This window comes from Puma concolor, chromosome A3, assembly GCF_028749965.1.
Source record: "Puma concolor isolate L17-30 chromosome A3, mPumCon1.1.hap2, whole genome shotgun sequence".
Classification (NCBI taxonomy): domain Eukaryota; kingdom Metazoa; phylum Chordata; class Mammalia; order Carnivora; family Felidae; genus Puma; species Puma concolor.
Window position 1 is genome coordinate 139635824 of NC_141669.1, and position 24212 is coordinate 139660035.

Below are 24212 nucleotides of genomic sequence, written 5' to 3' on the forward strand. Positions count from 1 at the left end.
GGGGCACGTGGGCATCTTCTGAGCCTCTCCACGTGTGGGTCAGTCCCGCAGCAGCTCCCGGAGGGGCTCGCCCGTTCGTCAGCTTTTGCTCGCCCCACAAGCGTTCCCCAGACGGCGAAGGGGCCCGGGTGGGGCACTCTGCCTTGGAGCCCGCCGGCAAGCATTGGTCTCCAGGCCCGTCGGACAGAAACGTGGGCTTTTTGAGCTGCAGCAGCCACAAAGGGGAGACACCCTGTCCACTGGAGGTCAGCGGAGTCTCCCCAAGGTCAGGCCGTCCGGCACAGCAGAGCGTCCTGCCGGGAGCATAGCCCGCCCATCTGCCCAGCCCTCTATGGGCCTCGGCCTCTGAGGCAGGTACACCTGAAACAGGGCAGGCCTGGCCTCTTGCCTGCGGGTCATGTCTGCCAAGAGCCCGAGGCCGCACGACGCTCTTCCAGGATCCCTGCCTGCTCCCAAGGCGCATCTGGACCACCCTCCCCAGAGCCCAGGTGCTGCTGTCACAGGAGGACCACTGCCTGACATGGCCACCACGTGATGGCCCGGCAAACCGTCAGTATGTAAAATGCACCGTGAGGGGCACCTGGGTGGCTGCGTTGGTTGGGCGTCCGACTTAGGCTTAGGTCATGATCTCGCAGTTCGTGAGTTCGAGCCCCATGTCAGGCTCTGTGCTGACAGCTCGGAGCCTGGAGCCTGCTTCAGATCCTGTGTCTCCTTGTCTCTCTGGCCCTCCCCTGCTCACGCTCTGTCTCTCTCAAAAATAAACATTTAAATAAATAAATACATACAATGAGATAAAATACAGTGAAAACCGGCCTCGCCACCTGAATGAGTGGGTGATTATCTCCTTAAGAGTGAGTCTGCGAGTCTTTATAAAACCTCCGTCTGTACCGAAATGTCTTCGTTTACTGTAGTCAGGAGCCCCCACTCGCTCATCCAGCCAGAGCTGGGCCCCGTCCCCTCCATAAACCGTGTGCCTCCCTGAGGGAACCCGTCCAGGCCGCGGGACTCGGCCTTCGCTGCACCTCAGGATCACCTGCCAGGCGGGGCCCTTGCGTGAGGTGTCTTCCTGAGCTCACAGGTGACCGTGGCACACGGTGAGGAAGGTAAGCCCCAGTTGAAGATTTTTGTTCAACCTTTTATAGCCACGACTGACTAAATAACAATTTTTTGAAAAATTATTTGGCCTTAAAATCTATTTTTTTGTTAAGGGTTTATCTTTGAGAGAGAGAGCACATGCGAGTGGGGAGAGGGGCAGAGACCGAAGATCCAAAGCGGGCTCCCTGCTGAAAGCACAGAGCCTGACTCAGGGTTCAAACTCACGAACTGAGAGATCATGACCCGAGCCGAAGTTGGCGCTTAACGGACTGAGCCACCCAGGTGCCCCCTTGGCCTTTATCGGTTCTTTCCAAAGCTTTTGCCTTAGTTTCCACGGGAACGCCTACCTCCTTCCTCTCGCACGCGAGTCTTCAACAGCTGCTGTGGTGCTTAACTCGTGGGTTTGTGGCGACCACCCTGGCAGACACGCTGCTGCCGGGAAGCCGGTGCAGGTGCGCCGGGGAGCGGCCCGCTAGCCCCGGCCGGGGGGGCCGCGCAGGAGCCGACGGCAGCCTTGCTCGAGCACTCAGCTGAGCTTCCACCGCTGGATCCAGCGGTGTGGCAGACACTTCCGGAGGGCTGGGGAGGGCGTTGGGTCGTTCTCATGGCTCGGGTGTGTATCCTCACAGGGCCTGCCCAGGGAGCCGCCTCGCAGTACTCCGGGTACCAACAAGGACAAGGCCAGCAGTACGGAAGCTACAGGGCATCTCAGACGGGCCCGTCCGCCCAGCAGCAGCGGCCTTATGGCTATGAGCAGGCAAGATTTGGGGATGCCTCCAGATGCGCAGATCCGTCGTGTCTGTGGAAACGTGACAAAGGTTTCTCTTATGGTCGTGAGGAATAAGGAGAGGAAGGAATTGGCGGCCAGGGTCTCTTCCAGAATGTGATTTCTCTGGTCTGCTAAGGCTTTTGCGAATTACTGTACGCATAGCATACCCTCACTCGGTCAGACACGGCTGGCCGAGTGGCTCTGCGTCTGGGTCCCAGCCCAAGTTTGTAGCCAGCCCTGCTGCTGACCAGTCACCTGTGGGAGCTTGGCCCCTTGGGGGGGTCTTACTGGGGGGCAGCTGGTAAGGGTGAGCCTCGCTGACCCTCTGATCTAAATCATTGGCCGCAGGCTTGGATGGACGGCCTTCAGAAAGCCAGCGATCGTGTTGCCCGCCCGAGATCTAGGCAGAGAGCTGTTTGCTTGCCTGCTTCCCATCCCTGCTTCCGTCCCTAGTCCTGGGTGTGGGCTGCGGGGCGCGGGGTGGGAGGTCTGTCTCAACTACGGAAGTGTAACACGTGTCTCGGTCTCTTACAGGGCCAGTATGGAAATTACCAGCAGTAAGGGACAAGTGTTCTTGGTAGAGCCTTGTGGTGGCATGTCCCCTGGGGATGGTTGGGCCGGTGGCAGTTCTGGTGAACTCTGACCTCTTGACTGCCCCTCTGCCCCACGCAGCGTCTGCATGTGAAGCGTGCACATTTCATCTGGGTACGATGCCAAGGGTGCACCGCTGGCGAGAGACGGCGCTTTGATGGTGTGACATATTCGGTGCTGTGTATAGTATTGTACGTCCATACGACGGGGAGGTTGTCTCTTTTGTCCCCCTCCCCCTTGATGTTTCTAGCTAGCTTTAGGGGTCCTGTTGTCACCAGAGTATTCTGTGCCCAGCGATGGGACACATCTACCAGATGCCATAGTCCGTGTGTTCACGTAAGCAGGCCTCGGGTCTGCTCCTCCTCACGCAGTTGTCGTAATGTGGGTTGTAAACTTGTCTTTCACTGGCCGCACCACAGCCGGACACGCGCGCACAGCCCCTGGGTGGCAGCCTCTCCCTGTGCCTCGATGGCAGGGGAGGGCATCTTCTGTGTTTTGGGTCAGTTTCTGGTACACAGCGGAAAGTATAAACATGCTTCGTCTGGGGAGGCTGCGAATAGCCCTTTCCAGGCTCGTGCGCTCCCTGTGTCTCTCGCCAATTGTGTTTATCCAAAATGTTTTATGTTTTTGTATAAAGAGTAAAGAGGGATCAACGAGTGTATTCCAGATAAACGTACGATTAGCCTGACCCAGGGAAGGAGAGGGGGTAGTTCTTTAAAATGACTGGCCTTGGCCCTTATTTATCTGACGGTCAGTTCTGGGATTTGGATATTTGATATTGCCCTATTCCGAATTGAGAATTTAAAATATTTATACCAAAATTTCCAAACGGTTGGCAAGTATTTTCTTTTATATTCTTTTCTTCCAGGACCTGCTTATCCAGGTCTCTAAGCAAGTGTTCCTTTTCTTTTAGAGATATCTGAAACTCACACCTTATTTTCAAAAAGAACCCCACAAATTTGACTGTGTTCTTCCCAAGGAAAAGGATTTATGTAGGGAAATTTGAGTAAATTTTACATTCCTAGAACATCAAATCCCATTTAAGTTCTCAAGCATTATACACAGCTTACTTGGAAAAGCATAGTAAAAGGAAACCTCTGTTTCACTAATTAGTAATACAAACATTCTGTCAGCTTTTACCTGGATAATAGTATCCATGTGAGTACTTTAAAAACATATTTGGATAAATGCTGACATACTTCCAAGAACAACCAAGAAAATTCAAGAAAATATCCAATTCTTTACATACCAGGTCTACTGAAGATGGTGTTTTTAAATTGATAAGTTTCGCGTTTTAGAAGTCTACAATAGTCCTTCATCCAGAGGTGTTGAATGGCTTACAGTTTACAAGGCATTTTATGCTGTTTTTGTTTTGTTTTCTTTTGTTTTGTTGCTTGAATGAATCGTGACAGTCCACACTGGGAAATACGGAGGCAATTACTGCTCCCATTTTACAGATGAAGAAAGAACTGAGGTGCAGATTAAAGATTGCCCCAGATGAGTACCAGTCCTGTTCTAGCATATTGCCCCTCTTCTGTGGGGACAGAATCACACGTACATTGGGATAGGAGTGTCTATTTTATAGGCATATGGGTTTTAAAAACTCTTAACGCTGGTAAGGGCTTAAAGATACGTACTCTATTAAATTACTGAAAGAGAGTTCTTAGTTGCTAAACGACACAGACATTAGTAATTTCATTTAGGGAGGTGTCTCCCTCGATTTTGTCCTGTTCTTCCCTGACAGTTTTCATAGAACTAATTTGCAAACTCCATCGGGAACTAAAATTTCCCACTGAAAACGTTACACATTTTAGATAACTGTGAAAGTGGTTTCATTTTTCTTCCTTGCCAATCTGCGCATATGCCTTTTATGTGTGTGTGTGTTTTTTAAGTGCTGTATTAATACTTTTTGAAAGGAAAGGACACTTACACTTATCCCAGAACTTCAATCTGAAATGTCTTACATTAAGAATTGCTTGAATGTTGTGTATATATTTTAAAAAGCACTTTGTGAAATAGTTTGTACATTTATTTCCTAATTTATACATGATTTGGGGTATTAATATATTTAATGATTAATAACAGAATGTTTATTTAACGTCTCGTCCGTTTTTATGTGCTGTTGTGGGGAAGGGGTGGTGCCAGCAGTTCTGTTTCATTAAACCTATTACATCTTCTCTTCTGTAACATGTTTGCAAAGCTTAGGCTAAAGTGAGTTGTTCGTGCAGTGTGGTCGATGGTGCTTTGTTTTTTATGACTCCTTCCACAGAAGGCCAGTGACGATGCAAAGGACGCTTGGAACGTGATGCTCACTCTTCCTCCCAATTGTCCCCGAGCCACAGCAGGTCTCGGACCCGAGAGACGCCCGCAGCGTCCAGAAGCGCACGCGAACACAGCGGCACGCAGAACCTCACCCCCGTTAGAGTTTGCCGTGCAACCCCTGGCTGGTGGGGACCTGGGCTGCTGGAAGGTTCCGGGGGGGGGGGGGCAGCCTCAGGACCGCTGGGCTGCGAGGGCCCAAGCCTCAGGGCCGCCGGTGTTTGCGGGAACAGGTGGTCTGAGTGCGGGCGTCTGTTCAGAGCCGCACAGGAGGAAGATGCTTCTGTTCCCCTTTCGATTTGTTGCGCTGTTACTTCATTTCTAGTAACGGAACAGGTCAAATTCGTCTTATTTGTGAGCACGGTACATTTTCTGAAAAACATCCTGTCAGTTCAGTTTTTTCCAGTCGGGAGTTTGGTGCGTATAAATTGCCTATGATTTGGTGTAATGTATGAATAAACTGGTTCTTCAAAACCACCCTAACAGGGCAGTTTCTCTCTGTGTTCGGACCCAGTGGACCAGCACCTGGTCATGGGGGAGGGGCGGTGGGTAACTGCCGGGGGAGGCAGCTGTCTGACGGGAGACAGGCGTCTGACCCGGCTAGCTGGTGTCTGATGAGGGAGGCAAGTGTCTGTCCGGCAGGAGCGGCCCATGGCCGTTGGGGGCGGCAGGTGTCTGACAGGGGCAGCGGGTGTCTGACGGGGGAGGCTGGTGTCTGGTGGGGGAGGTGGATCTCTGATGCAGACTGCTGACGTCAGTTGGACGGGGCGATGGTGTCTGATGGGCAGCCAGTGTCTGAAGAGGGAGGCAGGCAGATGTCTGACTGGGGAAGCCAGTGCCTGATAGAGGCAGCGGGTGTCTGATGGGGGAGGCAGGTCTCTGAGGCAGACAGCCATCAGTTGGACGGGGCGGCAGTGTCTGATGGGGGCAGCCAGTGTCTGAAGAGGGAGGCAGATGTCTGACCCGGGAAGCCAGTGCCGGACAGGAGTGCCAGGTGTCCCGGGGAAGGGGGGGGGGGAGGGGTAGAGGGGGGGCGTGGCTGTCGGGGGAGGCAGATGTCTGATGGGGGCGGCTGGTGTCTGAAGAGGGAGGTGGGTGGGTGAGCAGGGCAACAGGTCTCTGATGGGGGTGGCCGGTGCCTGACCGGGGTGGGGGAGTGTCTGATGGGGGCAGCCGGTGCCTCGCGGGGGAGGCCGGTGTCTGACAGGGGCACCGGGTGTCTGATGGGGGAGACAGGGGTCTGACGGGGGAGGCAGGGGTCTAACAGGAGCGGCCCGTGGCTGTCGGGGGAGGCAGGTGTCTGACGGGGGAGACGGGTCTCTGATGGGGGTGGCCGGCATCTGAAGGCGGAGGCAGATGTCTGCATGACGGGGAAAACAGATGTCTGTCCGAAGGGGGCAGCCGGTGCCTGACGGAGGAGGCGGGTCTCTGATGGGGATGACCCGCGTCAGTCGGACGGGGCTCCGGGTGTCTGACGCAGTGGCCGGGTGCCCGCCAGCCGGGGCCCCTCCAACCGCGACACAGCCAACGCGGACTGAGCCCAAGGACGTGGGCCGGAGTGGGTCCTATCTTCCGCTCACGCTCGCTGGGCAGGCCCTGCGCAGGCGCAGCCTGCCGGGGGCGGGTCCGGCTCCGGAAGTGATCTGACAGCCCGGGTCCGGCCCCGGAAGTGACGTGTCCAGGAGCGGTGAGTGCGGGCGCTGGCGGGCGTCGGGGCGGCCCGGGGGACGGGGGCGCGGGGACGGCGACGGCGGGCACGCCTTGTGAGAGCGGCCTTGGGTCCCGGGCGCCCCCGCGTCCTTCCGTGCGTGTCTGCGTAACCGCCGGGGACGCACGGCCGCGCGAAAGGGCGCGAGCGCTCACACGTCCTGCGAAACATGTCGGAGCGCGTGTAGACGGAGCGCTGCAGCAAACGCGGCTCTCTGCCCCGCTTTCCCGCGCCGGGCGCTCCCGGTGTGGCGGGTGTCTCTGCGGCCCCCGAGCAGGCGTGCTCCCGGGTCCGGGGCGGGCGGCACTGCCACGGCGCCGTCGAGGAGCGAACGTGTGCGGAGACCGTACAGTCGGGACGCCGACCTGGAGCTGCGACGGTGGAGTTGCTTTTGCCCCTGGACCCAGAGGATTTAGTGGGGAGGGTGCCGCCACCAGAACCAGACGGGAGCGGCCCGGAACCAGCTTCCTCGACGGCAGGGAGAGCAAGTGCCTCCAGGCCGGCTCTGCAAACAGCACGCACGCTCTTAGGTGGTTGTAAGGAATGAATTTTGAAATTGCTGTAGAAGGTTTAGAAGAGGTTCCTGGCAAAGAATAACTTCTGCGCAGCAGTACAACTGAGCTTAACGCTTTATAGGGCGAAGTAGTAGTGTCCAAGGCCCTGCTGGCTCGGTTGGTCGGTAGAGGATCCGACTCTTGATCTGGGGTGGGGAGTTCATAGCCCCACGTTGGACGGGGAGCCTACTTGAAGGAAAACAATAATAAGTAATTTAAGAAACAAACTGGAGGGGCGCCTGGATGGCTGGGTTGGGCGGCCGACTTCGGCTCAGGTCACGATCTCACAGTCCGTGAGTTCGAGCCCCGCGTCCGGCTCTGGGCTGATGGCTCAGAACCTGGAGCCTTCTTCCGATTCTGTGTCTCCCTCTTTCTCTGCCCCTCCCCCGTTCATGCTCTGTCTCTCTCTGTCTCAAAAATAAATAAACGTTTAAAAAAAAATTTTTTTTTAAACAAACTGGAGGGACACCTGGGTGGCTCAGTCGGTTGATCGTCCGACTTTGGCTCAGGTCATGATCTCAAGACTCCTGGGTTCCAGCCCCACGTCCGGCTCTGTGCTGGTAGCTCAGAGCCTGGAGCCTGCTTCAGATTCTGTGTCTCCCTTTCTGTCTCTCCTCCTACCCTGCAGCGTGCGCGCTCTCTTTCTCTCTCAAAAGTAAATATTAAAGGGGCGCCTGGGTGGCGCAGTCGGTTAAGCGTCCGACTTCAGCCAGGTCACGATCTCGCGGTCTGGGAGTTCGAGCCCCGCATCAGGCTCTGGGCTGATGGCTCAGAGCCTGGAGCCTGTTTCCGATTCTGTGTCTCCCTCTCTCTCTGCCCCTCCGCCATTCATGCTCTGTCTCTCTCTGTCCCAAAAATAAATAAACGTTGAAAAAAAAAATTAAAAAAAAAAAAAGTAAATATTAAAGAAATAATAAAGTGGAGCCCTTGCCATGTGCTGAGTACCTTTCCAGCAATTGTAAAAGCCCCATCCTGTAATCATAACATCCACTGGACTCTGGACCCTGAGTTTCATCACTGTCTGGCCTTTACCTGCTGAACGGGCCCAGTAGACAGATGCTCCCAGGAGGGATCTGAGCTCACTTCCTGAGTTCCCACAGTAGAGACCAACACTCTCCAGAAGGACTCTCTGTAATAGTGGAAGTGGGATGTCCAGTATGGGGCCCGCTGACCACACGTGGCTGTCAGCACTTGAAATGTGCCTTGTGTAACTGAGGGACAGTATTTTTACATTTTTATTTATTTATTTTAAATGTTTTTGAGAGAGAGCAAAGGAGGGGCAGAGACGGGGACAGAGGATCTGAAGCCGGTTCTGCGCCGTCAGCACGGAGCCCGATGCAGGACTTGAACTCACAAAGGGTGAGATCGTGATCTGAGTCAAAGTCGGATACGCAGCTGACCAGGCCACCCAGGTGCCCCGTTTTTAAATTTTTAACTAATTTAAGTTGAATAGCCCCATGTGGTTGGCTCATTGGGCGGTGCAGGGATGGCATTAGAAGGAAAACAGCAAACAGCAGTGTGAAACAAAGTTGAATTTGTTACTTATCGAGGGAAGCCCTGTCACTCAGGCATGCAATCAGCAGGCTTTTCCACCCGGCGCTGGACGGGCCGGAAGGAGGAAGTAAGCCCAGTAGGCAAGATTCAGAGCGCAGGTCTCTGGCTGGCCCTGTAGCCGATGACCTTCTCTGCCACAGGTCTCCGGGTTTCGTGTCACCGGTGCCCTGTACCTGGTGTCGGCCGGGGCTGGGTGCACGGTACAGCCCTGCAGCGGGCTTTGCCGTGGATGTGCTGGTAGCAATGCTGGAGGACTTGTCCCTTTACCAGTTTCCTCGCTCCGCCGCTGCCGCCTGACCACTCAGACCTCGGGTGAGCCACTTTCCCTCTTCATCTGCCAGTCGGGGGACTGAAAGTACTTTGCTTACAGAGTAGTTGTGAGGCCCAGATAAGGCGATCCCTAAAAATACTCAGCTCAGTATTTTGCAGCGCGGTAGACGTCTTGAATGTTGATAGTTAACGCTTATTTCTAGGCACTTTTTATGTATGGCGCTACCGTGGATGAGACTGTTTTCTTCATTTTCCAGTTGTTTGCCGCTAGTGTATGAGTACAGTTGGTTTTTGTGCGTTAACCTTGTAATCTGCAAACTTGGTTAATCGTTTTACTAATTTTAGTCATTGTTTTATAGGTTTTCCTGGGACTCTCTGTGGAAACAATCGTATCTTCTGTGCTGTCACCTCTCCTTTTTTGTTTTGTTTTAATTCTTTATTGCAGTGTTTGAAACACAGTGTTGCGTAGCAGTGGTGAGCATAGCGGCTTTTTCTCCATCGTGGGTAACAGTCCAGTCTTTCTCCATCCCGTGTGATGGCCGCGTGGGCCAGATGCCCTTTGTCAGCTTGGAGATGTACCCTCCCGTTCCTCATTTGCTGCAGCGTTTCCTTTTCCTGATCACAAATGGCTGTTGACTTGGGTCAGGTGTGTGTGATTGCCAGTGGGGAAGGGGGGTGGGGTTGTAACTGCTAATAAAGCCTGTGTTCCAGGAGTCATCCCGCTTGGCCCTGGTACGCGGTAGACTCAACTGGACCCTGTGTTGTTAGGGATTCTTTGTGTCTGTGTTCATGAGGGATGTTGGACTGTAATTTTCTCTGTAATATGAGGCTTTGGTACTAGAGTTTCACTGGCCTTGTAAAATGAGTTAGGTAGTGATCTCACTTCCTTTTTCTGAGAAAGTTTCTGTAAGATTGCTGTTATGTCTTCCTTGAATGTTCTTTAGAATCTCCCAGTAAGATCGTCTGAGTCTAGAGTCTTTTGGGGGATGTTTCTTATGAGCAGTTTAACTTTTTTTAGTAGACACAGAGCTATTTAGATTTTCTACTTGTTGTATTAGTTGGGTAAGTTGCATTTTTCAAAAATTGTCCATTTCATGTAAGTTGCTGAATTTGCTGGCAAAAACTTGTTCATAGCATTCTCTTACCCTTTTCGTATCTGGACAGTTGGTACTGAGAACCCCTTTTAAATTCCTGACATTGGGGATCTGCGTTCACTCTTGATCAGTCTGATGAGAGCTTTGTTAGCGCCATGAATCTTTTCAGTGTATCTTTTCAGTGGCTGTGGTGTTTTTCTGTCGTCTGCTAGGGTTTATTTCTACTCTTTATTATTTCCTTCCTTCCACTTTGCACTTTGTGGTTTCTTGATCTTAGCTGGTTTTAGATTGTTCTTCTTTGCCAGGGTGAGCACGCAGAGCCCCGAGGGTCCCCTGAACTGGGCACGTTGTGCTGTCCTTGCCGTTCCTTTCAAAATGGAAGCGTGCCGTATAACTTCCGGGTAATCGGGGTTTCCTTAGTACTGTATGCTTACTGACTTCGCTCTTCTTGTAGCCAGAGAACACACCACACCCTCCGTGGTTTCCATCCTCTTGCATCAATGCTTCACGCTTTGCGTCCCGTCCGATGGTCTGTCTAGTGAGTGTTCCAGACGCCTGAAAATAGCGTCTGCTCTGTAGTCGTTGGATGAACTGCTCTGTGCATGTCAGATCGACCCTGTTGATAAGATCGCTCAGATTTTCTGCATCTTCGTCGCTGTTTTCGGTTGTTTGCTTGTTTTCTCTTCAGCTACTTTTTTTTTCTTTTTATCACTTCCTGAGAGAGCGAGAGCAGTATTAAAATTCCCCACGATGGCTGTGCAGCGGTCTGTTTCCCGCTTCAGTTCTTTCAGATTTTGCTTCACGTGTTTTGAAGTTGTCCTTGTGCACATCTGTAGCGGCTCGGTGCCCTTGGGTCACTATCAGATGTCTTCCCTCGCGTCCGGTGATGCTGTTTCTGGACGTCTGTCTTACCTCAGTTACGCGTCTGGTTAGGTTAAACTAAACTCTTCTATTGTTTATTTTCTGTGTGTCCTCTCTGTTTCCGTTAGCCCTGTTCTTCTGAACCGTTGGCGCGTTTTGAAGCGTCCCCTGTCCCTGTCGGTTGGCTCTCGGGCCGTCTCTGTGTTGCGTGTCAGCGGCGGCTCTGGGGGACACGGTGCACATGCCCAGCCTGTCCTCGCCTGTTCGGCGCTGAGGCTGGTGCGGGCCTCTTGCCCCCCACGGTCCCTTTCATCTCCCCGCGATCTGACGCCGTCAGGTGTAGGACCTTTGCCTGCATTGAAAACCCACTGGACGGTGTTATAAGTAAGTCTTGCTGTGACCTTACGTGTCTGATCTTCCCAGGAAAATTGGCTGTGCTCGTAACTCATTTACCTTTTCTGTTGCCGCCTCCCGTTGCCGAAGATCTGGGTGTCCCTCTAGCGCCGTTTTCCTTCACCTCAGGAACTCTCGAGCATCTCTTGCAGAGATGCTTTTTCACCGTCTGAGACCGTCTCGTCTGATCTCCCCTCCCGAAGGGCGTTCTTGCTGGGCCCGTGATGCCGGGCGGACAGCCCTTGCCTTAAAGGTAGCACTCCAGGATGGCTTCACGAGGTGTGGGACCCTGGCTCTGGCCCTGGAAAAGAGAAGGAGCTGTTGGTGGAAAAACCGGTGCCCTCCGAACGCCACCTGGAGTTTAACCCAAGTTGGGTTTTTAGTTTTGGCAAACGTATCCCGGTCACGTAAGACGCCAACGTTAGGGGAGACCGGCCAAGAGGTATGTGGGAGTATCTTTCACCTTTTTCTTGTAAGTCTAAAATCATTCCCAAATAAAAGTTCCTTGTAAAAACAGTATGCACTTACAGAAAGGTAACAGGAGGGTATCCCCGGGGCGGGGGGGGTTGGGGTTCAGCCCAGCATGGGGGGTGGAGGAGGGGAGGGTTTGGCTGCCATGAGGATTGAGCCAGTGAACAGACATGTCCAGGACGCTGGAAGCGGGGACGTGGCAGTCAGAGAATGGAGTTGTCGAGACAGAAAGAGGAAATGAGTGTGCGTCCTGCGGTGTGCAACTGGGCACGTAGGTGTGAATTCCTGGATTTGGACAGACGCTGCTCGCTAGCTGTGGGTGGACAGGCGTAGCAGCGATGCACAGGTGGGTGTGTGGGTGTGCGTACCTTCGTCTGCCCTCCGGGTGCCCCCTGAGAGCCCGCAAGCTGCGAAACCCCAGCCTGCCCAGCGGGCACAGGGGCTTCTGGATCCTGTTCTCCACTCACAGCAACTGGGGCTTCTTGAGTAAAGGCTGATCTCAGGGTCGTCCAGGGAGAATACGCAGTGAGCCCAGAACGTTTTGTACCCGGAAGCAGGGAAGTCCTCAAAGATGGATGGGCCGCCACTGGCCGAACTGGGGACCGTTTGAACACGATAGGTATGTAGGTAGATCAATAAATACGTAAATAAATCATAAATAAGTAAACGCATGCATATCCAAGTGTAGCTCACTAAAACAGAAAAGCACGAGCCCATGACGGTGAATAAATGGGGAGCTAATGACGAGGGGGAAGCCGGCAGGGACCCCAGAGGGCTGGAGCTCAGAGCGCATCGGGAAAGGACCAAGGAGACCTGGCCCTCTGCGGGGCTTGTGTGACATTCTTGTCACGAGGGGAGGGGACGTCAGTCAGACGGGGGACACACACCTGCTGCAGGACACCTGGCCCGTGGCCTCGAAGCGTCACTGGCACGAGAGCCAAGGCGAGGCTGAGGAGCGTCCCAGGCTAGGGAGGCTGAAGGGAGGGCCGTGCGTGTGGCTGGCGGCCTGCTCGCGGGGGACGCCGGCTCCACGGGTAGCACGCGTGGGGTGATCCGGGGTGTGGGGCGTCAGGTCGGCAGCTTCCCCGCAGGCGATTCAGGAAGGAAAGGGTCCTTCACCCCCGACTCTGCCTTTTCCATGACTGTGACAGTTTCCAAATGAGAAGCAAAACTCTTCAGTGCCTTGCTAGGAGAAGAATTCCTACAAAGAATGTATCCCTTCCCTGCGGAGCCCGAATGTGGAGCTGGAGGCTCACGGGAGGGGCTTCTAAGGTCCAAGCAAATTCTGTCTCTTCTCCTGCTGTGTTACACACTTGGTGGCTTTCTAATTTTTTTTTTTTTTTTAATATTTATTTAGTTTTGAGACCGTGAACAGGGGAGGGGCAGAGAGAGAGGAAGACACAGGATCCCAAGCAGGCTCCAGGCTCTGAGCTGTCAGCACAGCCCGACGCGGGGCTAGAACCCACGAGCTGTGAGATCATGACCTGAGCCGAAGTCGGATGCTTAACCGACTGAGCCCCCCAGGTGCCCCTCTAATTATATTTTAAACATTACGTGTACATTTCTTTTCCTATTTGCGTATATATTTCATACTTAGAAACGGGAGGAAAGCTTTCTGAGTTTTCTTTTACGTGGCGCACACGTGCCCACGCATCAGGGACATCTGAGAGTGGGTGGGTATCAGGCCCTCACAGCAAAGGGAGAAGGGGCTGTCACCCCTAGAGGGCCAGGTCCCAGGCAGCCTCACATGTGGCCTTGGCACCTACGGATGTGTGGGCACTGGTAAGGGTGTGAGCAGCCCCCAGTTATGGACAGGTGGCTCACACTGAGCATGCACGTGGGCAGCCTGTTCACGGGGATTAACTTGGCCTGTCCTGCCAGCCCCGTCCCACTGACAGATGCACAGAGTGAGGCCGCACAGGGAAGAGTGCTTCCGGGTCCACACTGGGGACAAGGGGCAGAGGGGACATTTGCTTCCAGTCTGGGGGCATAACCACCACGCTCCATAGCCCGTATTCTCACTGGTCCAGTTTGGCTATTTTTGAACTGCACAGGATAACCCACTAATATTTGAGTAATTGAGTGTTTTATTATATTTTTTAATATTTATTTTGAGAGGGTGCACACACAAGTGGGGAAGGGGCAGGAAGATAGAATCCCAAGCAGACCCCGTGCTGACGTAGGGCTCGATCCCACAAACCGTGACACCGTGACCTGAGCTGAAACCAACTGACTGAGCCACCCCTGGGTGTTTTAAGAACTTTTTATTTGAGGCTCAGGTTTTCTTCTTAATGTTCTCACCGAGCAGATATTTGATAACCTGTAGAGGAGTGCATCCAGTGCTGCGGGAGGTTTAACAATTTAAATCCTTTGTACACACATCTTGCTCCAAGTAAGACAGAGGCTGAGAAGGGCAGGTGACCCTTCCTGGCTCGGAGCTGACAGTGGTGATGGAAGACAGTCCTGTTAGCGAGTTTGTTTACGTGTTTCAAAACCACATGTGGAGATAACTGCTGTGCACAGGCCTTTTCTTTAGTTTCAGTTTGCAGGGTTGTGGGTTTTTGTTTTTTTTTTTTTTTTTAAGTTTATTTATTTTGAGAGAGAGAGTCCCAAGCAGGCTCCGCTCTGTCCGCTCAGAACCCGACTTGGGGCTCCATCCCACAACTATGAGATCATGACCGAAATCAAGAGTCGGATGCTTAACCGACTGAGCCACCCGGGCGCCCCTCGGTTTGCAGGTTTAAACCAGGCGTCTGATTTTGCCAATTTGATTTTTGTTAAGGAGCCATGGTGCCTTCGAGGCTTCTCTCAGTAGGACCGCGGACCGTGTTTGGGGGCGTGGGGCGCTGGACTCGGGTCGCACCCGGCCAGCTCCCGTGGCACGCTCCCCCCAGGCTGCTCTCGGCCAGCTGTGCGGACCTCTCCAAGCACCAGGAGCCCCCCGGAAAGAAACCGCTCTCCGAGAAGAAGCTGGTGAGATTTCTGACCTTGAAGGAGGTTGCCTGCAGTTCCCTCTCTCAGAAGCAAGGCACACTGTTTTGAGATCTCATTTTCCTGTTCATTCATTCTGATGTGTGTGATGCTACACATGTGGCACCTTGAACACGATGAGATGGAAAGAAGGTCTGTGTGCGCCGAGTCCTGCGCTCGTGGAAACTACGAAGAGCGGGGAAGGCGCGTGGGTGCTGCCGGAGCGCCGTGCTCCTTCCCTGCAGCCGGGAGGGAGGGTGCACACTAACAGGGGAGGGGCAGAGAGAGGGAGAGAGAATTCCAGGCAGGCCAGCACGGAGCCCGACGTGGGGCTCAAACCGCCTCCACCGTGAGCTCAGTACCTGAGCCGGAGTCGAGAGTCGGACGCTCCATAGACTGGGCCCCCAGGCGCCCCTGGGACGTGTGTACTAGGTACGTTCTTAAGTATGTACGAGTAGTTCTTCGTTTAAAACATCTGGGGGGGGAAGGGGCATGCCTTTAGCTTTATACTTCTTTAAGCCTTACCTGGTTTTTGTTCTAAATTCAAGACCTACTAAGAACGTGAATGACCTTTGATTAAATTTAAGAAGATAGGTGCTTACGACCCACTTTGTTTCCTCCTAAAGGGGTGTGGGCAGATAAGCATCACCTGGGCCAACAGTGTTTTCTCTGGACAACTTACCACATACCTCAGCTTTGCATGGTCGTAGCTGAATGTACAAATTGAATCTAAGTTTTATTTTCCCTAGAATGTTCATCAGTTGTGCTTTTTTCCCATCACGTTGATCTTGATTATGTTGGCCTACAGCAAAGTTTTTGAAATAGTAATTCGTGGTTTTTCCACGTGGTGGTGCCAGAGAATCTTAAAATACTTGGGTATTAAAAAAAAAAAAAAAAAAAAGATCTGCTTATGCAGTAGCGGACAGAAATGCAGATGCCCTGGGTCCTGGTGGAGGGGCCTTGTGGATGGCTGCGTCCACCCGCACACGCGTGCAGGAGGGCGGCAGGTTCCCCGCTAGTGGGACACCGGCGCTGTGCCCTGGCACCTTGGAGAGCTGGCCAGGATGAGCTAATGTTTATCAAATGTGAACCTAGTTAGTTAGTTCTAGTTCTTCTCTTAGATTGTGCCTCCCTTAGGGGCCTAGAGCAACACTTACTCTCAGGTCAGGAGTTCTGTTTGTATTGCTACATTTAAACCTAAGCCCTCTTCAGGGGCGCCTGGGTGGCTCAGTCGGTCAAGTGTCCGACATCAGCTCACTCCATGATCTTGCAGTCCTTGAGTTCGAGCCCCGTGTCGGGCTCTGTGCTGACAGCCTGGAGCCTGCTTCAGATTCTGTGTCTCCCTCTCTCTCTTTCTCCCCCACTCGCACTCTGTCTCTCTCTCTCTCTCTGTCTCTCTCTCTCAAAAATAAAGATTTTTTTTAAAAAATTAAAAAATAAATAAACATAAGCCCTTTTCAGTTGGGCTGCAGAAAACATTCTTTCTTTAAAGTTAGAAGCCTGGTAATCCACCAAGGACTCTCGCATTCATTATGGTGTCTTTCCATTAGTAAAGACCTGTTATTTCAGTAACGTATTTCTATTTGAAAAAACATGGAAAGATGCTTTGTTTAAGGAATGTTCTCTAAACAACTCTCATTTTCTTTAGTTCGGGAATGTTGACTTTGTTATCCAACTGAGTTCTGTGCTGACCACTTTTTACATGTGCCTTGACTGACGTGGGCCTACAAGTAGTCGGGGCTCGTGGGAACCTTTTCCTATTTTTGCACTGGAGGCGAGATTAGTAACCTTAGCGTCATTTACCTCTAGTCTTAAAACCTGTCATAGATACAAAAGGCACATTCCACATGGCTGCCTGGTCCTCGCGAGGATCGCGGAGGGAGTAACGAGCCGGCTCGCTGTGCTCTCTGCAGAAGAGGCATTTTGTGGACCATCGCCGAGTGCTCATCCGAGGGGGATGTGGAGGCGATGGGGTGAGCTGTTTCCACAGTGAGCCCCGGAAGGAGTTCGGAGGCCCCGACGGTGGTGATGGAGGTGACGGTGGCCATGTCATCCTGAAAGGCACGTGTCCCCAGGGGCCGTGTGGGAAGGATCGGGGTGTCTGCTCCTCTTTGGGGCGGAGCGTCTCCAGCTTCTTATCCGCGTGGGAATTTGAATTCAAATGTTGACGTGTGGACATCATTTTTATTAAATTATATGTGTGTCCGTACTTAATGCCCCTGAACCAACTTCAGTGGTGGATTTTTCTAAATTTGAGGAGGTACAAAGTGCGTTTACTCTCAGGGAGTATAGCGTTCTAGTCCAGCACGTAACAACAAGGTCGGTGTTGCTGTCTCGGTACGTGCCGGGAGGCTGTGGGCTGCGTTGACCACATTGTGGGGCTCGAGCTCATGAACCCTTGAGATCGTGACCTGAGCCGATACCAAGGGTCAGACACTTAACTGACGGAGCCGCCCAGGCAAACCCGAAAGTGGAACTATTTTTACATCGATGATGGTATTATAGGTGATTTTGAATTTTCAGAAATTGTATTTTTTTGAAAGGAAGTGAGAATTTAGCTTTTTAAAATGTCACATTGCGGGGCGCCTGGGTGGCTCAGTCGGTTGGGCGTCCAACTTCGGCTCAGGTCATGATCTCACGGTTCGTGAATTCAAGCCCTACATCGGGCTCTGTGCTGACAGCTCAGAGCCTGGAGCCTGCTTCCGATTCTGTGTCTCCATCTCTCTCTGCCCCTCCCCTGCTCGCACTCTGTCTCTCAAAAAGAAAGAAATGTTTAAAAAAAAAAATTAAAATATCCCATTGCTCGCTCGGTAACTTGTGCCATGACTTCATTCCATGTTTCCGTGCGCGAGCATTCTTAATGTCCTTAAACCCAACCAGAGGAAGTGGACAGTGTGCAGAGAATTCTGCTTTTAAGCCAACAATGGTGAAGGTCGTTGCTCTGACTTGTAGCTGACCAGCAAGTCAAGTCGCTGTCCTCTGTGTTGTCGCGGTACCAGGGTTTCCACGGGCAAGCCGGCGGCCGGAAGAACTGCTCCGGGCGAGGCGGCGCTGTCCTCTACATCCGGGTAAGCCTGTCGTGGCCTCGGGGGGTGCCTCACAGGGGTCCCCTTGGCTCGGACACACAGCTGCCCGAGACCGAGACTTGGTCCTAATTTTATCTCACACGTGTGTATGACCCGTTCTCAAAAATCACAAAATTATTGTATTTAAAAAGTGGGACTCCAGGGGCGCCTGGGTGGCTCAGTCGGTTGAGCGGCCGACTTCGGCTCAGGTCATGATCTCACAGTCCATGAGTTCGAGCCCTGCGTCGGGCTCTGTGCTAATAAGCTCGGAGCCTGGAGCCTGTTTCGGATTCTGTGTCTGCCTCTCTCTGACCCTCCCCCGTTCATGCTCTGTCTCTCTCTGTCTCAAAAATAAATAAACGTTAAAAAAAATTTTTTTTTTTTTTTTTAAATAGCGGGACTCCAGGGGTCCGCTCTTCCTCTGTCCTGACCCAGGCCATCTCTCTCTCAGATTATCCCAGTGTTTTCCGGATGCTTCCATCCACCCTAATGTTTTAGAAACACTGAAGAAGCCATCTGAATGCCGTGCAGGGATTATGACAGCCCCATAAAGTCCCTGTGAAGGTCGGGACTTTTCTCTTGGTGCTTCGTAGCTCTGTGAAGGGGGACCTAGTGGTGCTCCCTCCCTCTGCTACACCCCCCTCTTCTAGACACGGACAGATGCATGGGGTCTGGTCCACTCAACGTTTCTGCCCTCCAGCCCCGCAAGTGCTTCATTATTTTCAGGTCCCTGTGGGCACCTTAGTGAAGGAGGGCAGTGAAGTCGTGGCTGACCTGTCCCGCCCGGGCGCGGAGTACGTCGCCGCTCGGGGAGGTGCGGGAGGAAAAGGCAACCGCTTTTTCCTGGCCAATGACAACCGTGCACCGGTGACCTGTACCCCCGGGCAGCCCGGTCAGGAACGTGTCCTCTTCCTGGAGCTCCAGACGGTGGCCCACGCCGGGATGGTGAGTATCGTGTGGGGCCCCAGGCAGGAGGAGGGGGTGTGGGCACTGCCGACCGATAGACGCTCTGTCCCCGGTGCTGCCACAGGCGCCCCGCGGTGACGCCCCATCTCTGCCTCTCTTCCAGGTTGGGTTCCCCAATGCCGGGAAGTCCTCGCTTCTCCGGGCCATTTCGAACGCGAGGCCTGCCGTGGCGTCCTACCCGTTCACCACCTTAAAGCCCCACGTTGGGATTGTTCGCTGTGACGATCACCAACAGATAGCAGGTGGAACTTCATAGTCCTCTCCGAGGTTGGGTGTAGACAGTGTCCTTCGGAGCCGTGCTTCTGTCGGCCTTCAGAGCCGCCCCCCCAGATGCGGCCTTGCTGCAGCCCCTGTCAAAGTGCACTCGAGAGTCGTGTGCTCCTTTCGGGCCCGAGGAAGGCCTGCCTCCCCCCTCGGCATTTGTCGCGGAGGTGACACGTGACCTCAGAGCTTTCCCCGTGCCATTTCGAGGGAAGAAAACTTTTTCCCCTGGAGGGAAGGTGCCCATTAAACGCAGTGAGCCCGCCGCTCACGTTACTCGCATAGCACTTTGCATCTGCAGAGTGCTCTATAATAATTTGTCAGCAATCCGGTTCCTAACAGTTTACAGGAGGCCGTTTTCCCCTTTTCTGAATCATTTTTACAGCCAGAGGCTGGCGTGTGTTCACTGTTCCTTACCGGGCGCCGCCCCCCCCCCCCCCCCCCACCAGCCTGTCCCCGCATACCTCAGCCTCTGGCAGCTCAGAGCCACGGTGCCCGGGACGGCAGCAGGCCCGATGGGTCGCTCCGGCGGGAAATCCGGAGGCAGCCCCCTTGCTCTGTCTCCCCCTGCAGTGGCGGACATCCCGGGCATCGTCCGGGGCGCGCACCGGAACAGGGGCCTGGGGAGCGCCTTCCTCAGGCACATCGAGCGCTGCCGCTTCCTCCTGTTCGTGGTGGATCTCTCGGAGCCAGAGCCGTGGACTCAGCTTGAGGACCTGAAGTGGGAGCTGGAGCAGCACGAGGCCGGCCTGTCCCAGCGACCCCACGTGGTCGTGGCAAATAAGGTCGACCTCCCCGAGGCCAGGGCTGCCGTGCCCCGGCTGCGGGCGCGCCTGGGCCCGAGCGCCGTCGCCCTGTCGGCGGCCACCGGGGAGAACGTGGAGGCGCTGCTGCTGCGTCTGCAGGAGCTCCACCGCCAGCACGTGGCCACCGAGCTGCAGCGCGGCCGCCAGCCGCTCAGGTGGTAGGCGCCCCCCATCCCCCCCCTCCCCCCCTCCCCCCTCCCCCTCCCCCCCCTCCCCCCCCCCCCCCCCTCCCCCTCCCCCCCCTCCCCCCCCCCCCCCCCCCCCCCCCCCCCCCCCCGCTCGGCGCAGAGACGAGAGTCGCTTGCGAAGAAACGGCAGCGTTGGTGCCGCGCCCTCCGGGGCTCCCCCTCCGCCCCTCCGGCAGACTCCGCGCCTCCCGTACCCGCCGGCGGGCGGAGGGGGTCTCATGCGTGTCGCTCGGTGCCCTCATCGGCGAGGACCCCGTGGCCGTCACATGCGGCCGAGCGGCCCGAACTTGGATGAGCTGAGCGGAAAACCGCACCCCGGGCCCGAGCGGGAGGCGCGGGCCCAGGAGCCCCCACACCGGAACCGTCAGTGCCGGCAGCCGCCCCCGAGGCCCGCACTCCCTAGGAGGGGACAGGAGGGCGCGGGGACCGGGTGCGCCTGCAGGCGCGAGGCTCTTCTCGAATGCCCCCGTCTGAGAGCAGCAGGAAGGGCGACGCCTCCCCGGTTGTTCCCAGACGGAGCTGTGCTGCGCGGAGCCGCTTGCGTCACGACTGAATGCACCCAATATCCGACCCGGGGACGCGGCTGGCTCCCGGCCGCGTGCGGCTTATTAACTCAGGGCTCAGACTTGTGTTCCCCCCAGATAAAGTCTGACGCTTGGGGCACGGCCCTGAGGACCCTTTAGGGACAAAGTGGATGGGGAGCAGGGGGCCCTGGATCCTGTGGGGACTAGCCACGGGGGTCCCCGCCGCCGGCTGCTGGACCTGGGGGGCTGGGTTCCGGGCGCCCCCTCAGATGATAAACTTGACCTGAGCCCTCAGGAGCAGCTCCGTTCTGAACTTCCGTCACATCTGCGCTGGAACCAGAGTCCTTGGCCTGCAGCTTTATTTTAATGTCTGATAATTTCCGAGGTCCTTGTGTTCTGGAAACACAGATGGGTTTTGCGATCTCTTTGCTCTCTCTGGGGCCACCACAAAGGCTTTCGTAGAGCGGCATTAATTATCAAGGCCTTTCATCTCTGGCTGGGCCCCGGCACGCGGTACTCTGCACAGGGGCGACACTGGCTGCCTCCCCGCGTCTGCTCTGCTCTCGGCCGGGCCCCCGGCAGCCTCAGGGCCTGACCCAGAAGACGCTCTGATAAATATTTATGGAACGAAGAAAGGAATGGTGTCCGATGTTAGGTACATTTAAGTTTCTTTTAGTTTGAAAATATCTTGAGGGGCGCCTGGGTGGCTCAATGGGTTTGAGCATCTGACTTGATCTCAGCTCAGGCCACGATCTCACAGTCACGAGATCGAGCCCAGCATCGGACTCTGCACTGACAGCAAGGAGCCTGCTCGAGGTTCTCTCTCCTTCTGTTTCTGGCCCTCCCCTTTCTATGTGCACACACTCTCAAAATAAACGGACGTTTAAGAAAAATATATCTCGTAAAGGCACGTGGTTGGCGGGAGGGCTCGCTGAGTGGCCAAGGCCCCGGTGCCATCCCCCTCCCGTGCCAGCCCCACACCAGGGCCACCTCTCATGATTGTGGATAGGGGAGATGCGTGCCGTCTGGGACCTACACAAGGCGTCCAGCCCTCTGTGTGGCCCATCCTTTCCTTGGAGCTTACCTCTGCTTTGGGCCACTTGCCCTTGTCTGTCCTAACTAACCCCTGTCCCTCCCTGTCGGTTCTTTCCCCAGATGCTCTAGCCCCCGGTCCCCCTCTGCCCTGAGGATTCCCTCTCCCGTGCTCTCCGCCTGCGGTTCCCATGTGGCCTGTGCAGGCTGCCCCCCAGGCTCTGCCCCTTGCTGCAGTCCCTCCCGTCGAGGTGGCTGTCACTTGGTTCCTCATGGCCTTTCTGGAAGTGGCTGTGACGACAGGGGCCTGAGCCTCAGGATGCTGCGCTCCCCAAATCCGCTCACTTTTGGCCCTAAGGCCTGGCACCCCCACTTCCAGAGCGCCTGCACCCACTTGCTCCAAAGAACAAATCTCCAGGCTCCGGCATGGCTCCTGAGGGTGCCTTCAGCACCCCTGCCCTCAGCTCTGTCCCCACCCGACCCCAAGAGGTGGCCCTGCTCTGCTGGCCTCTGGGGAAGCTGGCTGCCCTCCCTTTGTCTTTGCAGAGGCCTGTCTGTCCCCCACGCCTTTCCCAGCCTGGTGGGTGCGAGTGGACATGGCAGTTCCAGGAGGAGGACGGGGAGGTCGGCCACCTGCCCTGAGATGCGAGGGTAACCGCAGATGACCACAGCTTTGTGCTGCCTGTCCTGTCCCGTCCTGTCCTGCTAGAGGTGACTCTGTCCCTGCCTTTAGCCCGGGCTGACCGGTGACCTGTCCTAACCTGCAGAATGTAGGGTGGGGACCGACAGGCCTCCAGCCTGCAGCTCCCCAGGCCCGGGTGAGGCAAAAACACGCTGTCCACACTGTCCGCACAGGGTCCGGGCCACACTGTGGGTTCAAGCCAGGAATGTGGGGCTGGGGTCCATGTCGGTGTGTAGCTCAGGTGCAGAGTGAGCTGGGGATGGGGCTTCTCCATCCGGGCGCCTCGAGACCCTGATCTCTCCTATGCGCCCAGCTCAGCTATCTGGGGCCAACGGCCTCAGGCTCCTTGGCAGGCAGCCCAGGTGTGGTGGGGCCCGGAGGCCCTCCCTGTGGCCCTGCAGCGCCACAGCAGACCTGCTCCACCCAGACACGAGTGCCCTCCTGAGAGGGGAGCAGGCCAGGGACGTGACGGGGAGAGTTGGTTCCCGTGACAAAGTCCATACGCTGGGGGCTTACAACGAGAACCTCATTCCGTCCCAGCTCTGGAGGCCCCAAGTCCAGCATCACGGTGCGGGCAGGGCAGTGCCCCCTCGGGAGGCGTCGGGGGATCCTGTCTCCCCCAGGGGTCCTGGGCTCGCACCATGCCCCTCCGGTCTGCCTCCACGGTCACGTGGCTTCTCTGTGCATCCCCTCATCCTACGAGGACACCAGTCACTGGACTTTGGGCCCACGCTGAGCCAGGACGACCTCATTCTGAGATCTTTAATTCTATCTGCAAAGGACCTATTTCCAAGTCGAAATAAGGTCACATCCTGAGGTTCTGCTGTATATGAACGGGGGAGCGGCCAGTCAAGCCAGGATAGCCCCCTTTTTACCTCGACATCATGTATGTTTTGCAGGGTGCCAGTCCCCTCCTCTCTCCAGCCAGCAGCATGCGTGGTGTGGCCCCTGCACATCCCAGATCCTCCCTCCCCGCTCCGGGCCACCTGCTCCCTTGGAGCAAAGGCCCCTCCTCCCCTGGCCTGGCCGCTCGCGCTGCCCCTCCCCCGCGCCAGCTGTTTCTGGGCCACACTAAGCGCTCCCTGTGGTCCGCGTGCCCTTCCCCAGGTACCCCGTGAAATTGGGGAGGCCTCCCCGCGGGGCCCACTGTGGGCCTTGTCAGCCTGTCTCGGCTCCTGCAGCCACCTGGCTTGTGCAGCGACTCCTGCCCCCACGGGGTTCTCTGACAACAGGCACCTGTGATGTGCGCTGTGCCAGGACGGTATGTGTGTCTAGGTAAAATCTCCTAGAACTTCGTGTTTCTCGGGTTGCACAGCTCAGTTTGGGAAGGTGAAGGGGTAGAGCTGGACGGCAGTGACAGGTGCACAGCGTGACCGTGCCTGGTGTCACTTAAGGTCAAAGGGGAGATTCTGTGTATTTGACTGCGATGAGAACGTTAACTAGGCACCCGCCCCACGCTCGCACGCGAGTGCAGGCGGCCCCTGTGCTGTGGTCCCGCTGTGGGTCCTGTACGCGGCTCCCACGGGGAAACTGGGTGAGGAGCATGGGGTCCGCGTTGTCTCTTACGATTGCGTGTGAATCTACGACAGCCTCCAAAGAGAAGGAAAAGCAGGAAAGACACCAGAGAAGCCGCTGCTCTGGGATGAACTCCGTGGAGACGGGGAGATTGGGCCTGCGTCGTCCCCTCTGTCACCAAGCCTGGCGTTCCTGATAAATGTTAAAAGCAGACACATAAGGTTGAAAGGACACAAAGCAACCCCTGCGCATCAGGCTTCTGCAGGGAATATCCTTCCTGAGTCCAGGGCACCATGGGGGTGAATGGGTGTGGGCAGAAATTCCTCGAGACCCGCCGGGCACAGTCTGCTCCTCACGGCCTGCACTGGGGCTCTGATGTCAGCATCGCTCCAGGCTTCTGAAAGGCCAGATGGGGCAGGGGGACCCCCAGGCCACCTGGCCCAGAGTGCACAGTGCCACACAGGCTAAGGGGAGTCGCAGTACCTAGTGATTCCACAGTCCACAGGCCTCTAAACTTCCGGGGC

General features: G+C 55.4%; 2 protein-coding genes across 7 annotated transcripts in view; both read left to right on the forward strand.

Annotated features, from left to right (window-relative positions):
• The window catches only part of SS18L1 (SS18L1 subunit of BAF chromatin remodeling complex), a 29713-nt gene extending 24456 nt beyond the window's left edge, over positions 1-5257 (forward strand). For all 4 annotated transcript variants that reach the window (XM_086702632.1, XM_086702634.1, XM_086702633.1 and 1 more), the window contains 2 exons: positions 1725-1852; positions 2399-5257. In XM_086702632.1, the coding sequence (XP_086558758.1) occupies positions 1725-1852; positions 2399-2425 (155 nt within the window). In that variant the 3' untranslated portion in view covers positions 2426-5257. The remainder of the gene's footprint in view (positions 1-1724; positions 1853-2398) is intronic.
• Positions 5258-6343: 1086 nt separating this feature from the next.
• On the forward strand, positions 6344-21354 carry MTG2 (mitochondrial ribosome associated GTPase 2). Of its 3 annotated transcripts, none has more exons than XM_086702638.1 (7): positions 6344-6461; positions 14462-14652; positions 16563-16710; positions 17602-17717; positions 18441-18659; positions 18784-18922; positions 19515-21354. In XM_086702638.1, the coding sequence occupies exons 2-7, from the start codon at positions 14467-14469 to the stop codon at positions 19907-19909; spliced, it is 1203 nt and encodes a 400-aa protein (XP_086558764.1). In that variant the 5' UTR covers positions 6344-6461; positions 14462-14466; the 3' UTR covers positions 19910-21354. The 3 variants fall into 3 exon arrangements, with proteins under 3 accessions (XP_086558764.1, XP_086558767.1, XP_086558765.1); XM_086702641.1 differs by lacking the exon at positions 6344-6461 and adding an exon at positions 6670-7012; XM_086702639.1 differs by lacking the exon at positions 6344-6461 and adding an exon at positions 6892-7018.
• The last annotated feature ends 2858 nt before the right edge of the window (positions 21355-24212 follow it).